Source organism: Engystomops pustulosus, chromosome 2, assembly GCF_040894005.1.
Source record: "Engystomops pustulosus chromosome 2, aEngPut4.maternal, whole genome shotgun sequence".
NCBI classification, from domain to species: Eukaryota; Metazoa; Chordata; class Amphibia; order Anura; family Leptodactylidae; genus Engystomops; species Engystomops pustulosus.
In genome coordinates, this window is record NC_092412.1 from 199,806,565 (window position 1) to 199,812,564 (window position 6,000).

The window sequence follows — 6,000 nt, forward strand, 5'->3', positions numbered from 1 at the left end:
GCCCAGCCCCCTGTAGTATACAGCCAGCCCCGCCCCCTGTAGTATACAGCCAGCCCCATGTAGTATATAGCCTGCCAGCCCCCTGTAGTATGCAGCCAGCCAGTCCCCTGTATGCAAAGCACATTAAAAAAAATTAACTTGATACTCACCCTCTGGCGATACTCATTCGGGAGTCGAGCCAAGGATCCTCGCGCCAGAGGGTAAGTATTACTTTTTTTTTTTTTTATTGACTCCTTTATAAACTGAGGTGAGGTTTTTCAGCACATCTTTTGTGCTGAAAAACTCTGCTTATACACGAGAATATACGGTATGAGAACTATCAACCTGTGGAATAGTCTGCCTCAGGCGCTGGTCACAGTAGGGACAGCAGTGAGGAGCTTCTAAAGGGTCTAGATGCCTTTATGAAGCATATGGAGAGCAGTGCTAGAAGTATTGCAGAGCTCCATACTCTGGGTATTGCCTGCTCACCCTGTTCACTTATACAAACTAAAACTTATCTGTAAAGCGCTGCTTTATACATAAAGATTATTATTACAGTATTAGTATTAATATCAATACCCACTACTCCAGAAAATCCCTTAAAGGACATATACCATCAGATTCATTTAGTCCTACTCACATGCTCCTTCCGTCTTCATTTGCCTGGAATAGCATTAATAATAATTGTAGAACACTGTCATTTGAATAAAAAATAGAGTTTTGAAATATGCAAATTAGACTGAAGCACTCAGGCTTACGTTACCTGAGCATCTCTCGGCTTCATGGGCTTATAATTTATTTATTTAAGTCCTGCCTGGTCCAGCCTGAGCCGTTGACCTCTCCGGCTTGGCAAGTTAATAAACTGTACACTGGTAAAACCGTATTTTACATCATCCAAATTGTGGTGTTCTAGGTTATTATAAAAGCAGATAAAGATATGGGGCAGCATGGGGGTTTAGTGGATAGTATTACAGCCTTGCAGCGCTGGAGACCTGGGTTCAAGTCCCAGGGTCAACATCTGCAAAGAGTTTGTATGCTCTCTCCATGTTTGCGCGGGTTTCCTATGGGTCCTCCGATTTCCTCCCACACTCCAAAACATACTGGTAGGTTTATTAGATTGTGAGCCCCATGGAGACAGGGACCGATTTGGCAAGCTCTGTGCAGTGCTGCTATTATAGAGTAGGACTAGTATACCATAAGTGAATCTACTGGTAGTCTTACTAGTATTCTAGTCCTACTATCTACCAAAATATATGTTAAATCAATAGTTATTTAGTTCATAATGGGTTTTTTTTTTTGCATAATATTGAATTTCCATTTTGAGTATTTTTGTATTTGTGTGTAGCAAATGAGAAATATATACGGTGTTTGTGTATATATATAATATATATATATGTGTGTGTGTGTATGTATAGTAAATGCTGCTGTCGGTAATTAGAGCTGGGATCTCATTTAAGTTATTCTTCATAGTTCTCCATTTTGCTGCTGCTTCAGTCACTTTTCATTTCACGTTGGTGTTGGGAGTAATCTTATAATAATAATAATTAATGATGGTCACATTTTATGCTGCTTTTCTTTATCAGCAAATTTTTGACACATTTCCCCAATCATTTCTTAAAATACCCTGTTCTCAGCACAGCTATGCGGGAATAGACTTTTATATTTCAAGAACAGGGAAGTTTAGAATGAAAACAAGCTGCTTATAAGTTTAGAATTAGTTTAATTACAATCATTAGAGGCAGTGGGTGCTATGTTTATGTGAGTTATATACAGGTACAACTTACCATTTGTGAGGTATCAATTTTATATAACCATGTGCAATCACATTTTATAGTTAATATTGACCCTGCACATTGTGACCTGACTCCTTTTCTCATGACCCAAACAAATAGCCTAATACATCCCTATTGCATTTAGTTGTGACCCTCAGCTTTATACTAAAGGACATTGTTTATTTTGCCTCATGTATGTTAAAGGGAACCTACTATCAAAATTCATCATGATAAACCACTTACTCATAGCTCCAGGCACTGTGACTGTGGTAATCTTCTTATATTTGTTATCCATGGCCTTCCTTCCAAAATAAACTGAGCCAGAAGGACTTCTGGAGGACTTACCAGAGACCCTCTGTGCTGCCTCACTCTTTGCCTCTGCATTCCCCCTTTCTGGTGTAATCTCACTCTAGCAGAGTAAGTTTCAGCACACAGTGGGAGGGTGGAATGCACTAGTCCAGAGCACAGAGCCCTTCAGGCATAAATTGTAAAAGTTTATTTTAAAAGGAAGGAAGCTATGGATAAGAAATATTAGATGATTACCACAGTTGTGGTCACTGGATCTATGAGTAAGTGTTCCTGGTTTATCCTTGTGTGATTTGGATTGTAAATTTCCATTAAAATATGTCATTTTAAGGGTAGCGCCTAAAGGCGCTTCTTTTGTAAGTTATCCTACCTTTATAGTCTGATGCAGCATTGTTTTGTTACAACCCTTTGAATTCAACCATATATAACTTGAAGCGTGTGAAGAAACCGTACAGACAAGCCACAAACCACTAGAAGGAAGGCCAAAATAAATAAATTCTTCAAAAACATTTGACAAATCTCTTAGTGTAGAATATTGCCATGATGGCTTTTTGATCCAGATTTTCATCCAGAAAAAAGGGTCAAAATTCGATGTTTGGTTTTGCACACATAATAAAGGACATGTTGCTTCCATTTTATAACATCAGCAGCGGCAGTGTCCCATTGATTTCAGCTGAATGGCAATTTTGCAAGGGGTTTTTAGCCAGAAAATTTGTGCTAAGATATGCCCTATAAAACTTGCCCCTATGAAGGTTTGGTCATACATACAACTTGACAATTGGTTAGAGTCTGACCACTGAAAGTCCCTCAATCACAGGAACAGGGTTGCATTGTTCCTCCAAATAAAGGTAGCAGTAGCTACACCTTATGGCCATTTCCAGCAGTCTCGCACAAATAGGGAGCTGCTTCTTGTGATAAGCGGAGGTCTGAACTCTGATTTATAAAATATTCCCTACCTAGCTATTTTTGTATGGTAAACACCACCACCAAAATACAATGTTGCACTGTTGGATTTGTTTTTTGTTTTGTTTTTTGCAACCCAGAAATGATTAAGTGTTAATCTGTTCAATTAAAGCCCTTTGTTTAGGTTACAATGAATAAGAGCCCAAAATATAGTTTAACTGATTATACTATATGCTAAAAAAAATAAGGTCTACCTGGAGAACACTGGATGGGTAAAGAAAAATGTTGGGCCTACAACCTTATTAGTATGTAGAAAAGGCTTATCGCAGAGTGATAAATCTCTTGAATATGTAGTATAAGTTTACACTTCTTACCACCACTTGTCTGAAATAACATAAAAAAAAAAGGTCTAAAACTATATACAGCAAAATTATGTCACAATGTGCATTTTACTCCGGGGTCAATTGGCATCCACAATGTGCTCATCTCTATTTAGATATGTCTGGCTATAAACAGCTTGTTCATTTATGCACTAGGGTCAGAAGGTAGTAGTTCTCCTTTTGAGACGTTGCCAATCAAGGCCACCTTATAGGCATGTGGAGACATAGGGGAATTCTGGGATGTATGCAAAGGAAAACAATGCCTCCTTTCGCTACATTGAAAAGCAGCCTCCTTAACACCAAGTATCTCCACAAGAAGTCCAAAAACATGATGTGGGAATAAGCCAAACCAGTATATCTGTTCCAGAAGGAACAGCCTATAAGGCGGCCTTAATTGGCAACCTCTCCATAAGGAGAATTCTTACCTTCTGACCCTAGTCAATAGCCTCTCACACAGCCGAACCAGATCCCTACACTGTACTGAGGTGACCCAACCAGGTTGAAACAGTGCTGTCTATAGTTGGGAGTCTATTCCTTCTGGATTGGCTTAATCCCACATCATGTTTTTAGACTTGTTGTAGGTCATACGGTCCGGCGTCCGGTCATTGTAACACTGCTGCATTTGTTTTAGCACTAGGAATTCTGCCGAAATTCTGGGTGACAAGTCCTCTTTAACACCTTAAAAAACATATTTGCATACTTCCCATTTAGGTACTAGGAATACTAAAACCTCTGCACGGACGCACATCCTGATCTGGAAAACAGCTCTGATTTATAATTTTGTCTTTTCAGGTGGCTCTTCAATCTAGACTCTGCGATAGCACAAAGATCACAGAGTATCATCCGGCTAGTGTGCGGTACATGAGTCAGATAGATGAAGAGGACTCCGATTCTGGGGATGATACCACAATATTATTCTCTATGCCATCCATGACATTAAGGGACAAAGAACCCTGAAGACTTAGCATATTGCTTCAAAAAAAGCTTCTGCAATGCATTGGATATGCACAGTCTGGAGGAAAGAAATGTACAAGGTAGAAGACAACCTTGGACTGTCTGAATAAGGAGCTGTCATCCTTCATTATTAATACTATATAGTTAATATTTAATGCTGTATAACCAGAGCTCCTGACTCCAGCGCAGCCACAAGACACGCTGGGGGTCACAACAACCGCAAATCTCAGGAAATGTCCTTGCCACCTGCTAATGCAGGGAGACGTGTGCCCAGAGCAAGCGTATGTGTATGTATCAATACGATCTTATTGTGGGCCTTGCCCAGATGACAAAAGAAGGTCTGAAGAGTGTTAGTGTTGGTCCTTGTAGAAATGTTTATATTTATTGTATTTTGATTCTTACTTTAAAACTGCATTCAAAACCTTGTCTTTACCCCCAATGCAGCATGGATATATGGATCATCAATGAGTGGCGAGTAGCCCCCTTTGTTAAGTCAATATCGGCATATATATAATGCTTTTCTATCCATGGAGAAACACTGGCATAGCAGATGCATTGGTTTTACATTTGCCCGATAGAAATTGAAATTTCCCATATACCTGCATGGATACTTATTGGGACTTATGTAACAAAGTTAAAAGTAGAAGGTTGCATGGTTTCCCAAGGCAGATAACTGTTCTGTTTGGGTATTGGCTCATTCCCACATGCCAATAATGCTGAGAAGTCCTACCACTTAGTTATACTGTTTAATTTCCCATTATTCTTGTATCAATATCTCAGTTTCAGTTTTATATTAAGATTGATTGTTTACGTCTTGCTTCTTGTTTACTATTGTAGATAGAAATCTGTGCAATCATGTGAAGTCACACAGGTGCACGGCTCATTATTATTGTAATCAGAGCTGTGTGTTTATAATGAGCCGTGCACCTGTGTGCCATCACATGACCAGGGACAGGTTTTTATCTACAGGAAGTCAACAATGAAGCTTCCTGTTTAATGACAGCAAGTGGAGATCTAGAAAGTGGTGATACAGAAAGTATATTGGAAAACTATATCTTTTCATCACAAAAACAATATCAATTATTTGATGAATGTGGACAGCCCCCTTTGTAATACAAACCATGGCAATATGTGGTATTGTGTTCTTGCAAACTACTGGGAAGTATAATAAACTCCATCCAATTTTCTTTATGTGAATCAAATTTTGCTGCCCCATTTGGATTGCATGAACAAATTCATATACAAACTTTTAGGGTCCGTTTATATTTTTAATAAGTGGATGCATTGAAAAATGAAACTCCAATTTGGGGTGGTCCAGTGTTCCTTCAGACCACAATATAGTACCTGCTAGTCCTTTACATGGCATGTTCATATAGTATACCTTCATTATCTTTAGGTCAATTTATTCTTATATACTCTGTAAATTTTTGCCTTATTTTCCATAGAGTTTAAAAAACCGATTTTGTTGAAATAAAATTCTAAGAATTGAGTTCTGTGTAACGCTTGTCATATTTTCTTCTGTGGTTAACATAAGACGAGTGACGTGATCCCAAATTACAGGAGTGCCGAATCTCAAGGACTCTGAAAGACGGACAGATTGTTTGATCAAGTTATTCGTAGTCAAGCCACATCATCAGCAATAAAGCTTTCTGGGAAGACGGCTCATTTGCATATCTGCTTCATACTGAAGATTCTACATTGTGTAT

At 38.7% G+C, this 6,000-nt stretch overlaps 1 protein-coding gene across 3 annotated transcripts in view; it reads left to right on the forward strand.

Annotated features, from left to right (window-relative positions):
- The window catches only part of LOC140119131 (uncharacterized), a 285,030-nt gene extending 279,247 nt beyond the window's left edge, over positions 1-5,783 (forward strand). For all 3 annotated transcript variants that reach the window (XM_072137816.1, XM_072137817.1, XM_072137818.1), the window contains one exon: positions 4,133-5,783. In XM_072137816.1, the coding sequence (XP_071993917.1) occupies positions 4,133-4,297 (165 nt within the window). In that variant the 3' untranslated portion in view covers positions 4,298-5,783. The remainder of the gene's footprint in view (positions 1-4,132) is intronic.
- The last annotated feature ends 217 nt before the right edge of the window (positions 5,784-6,000 follow it).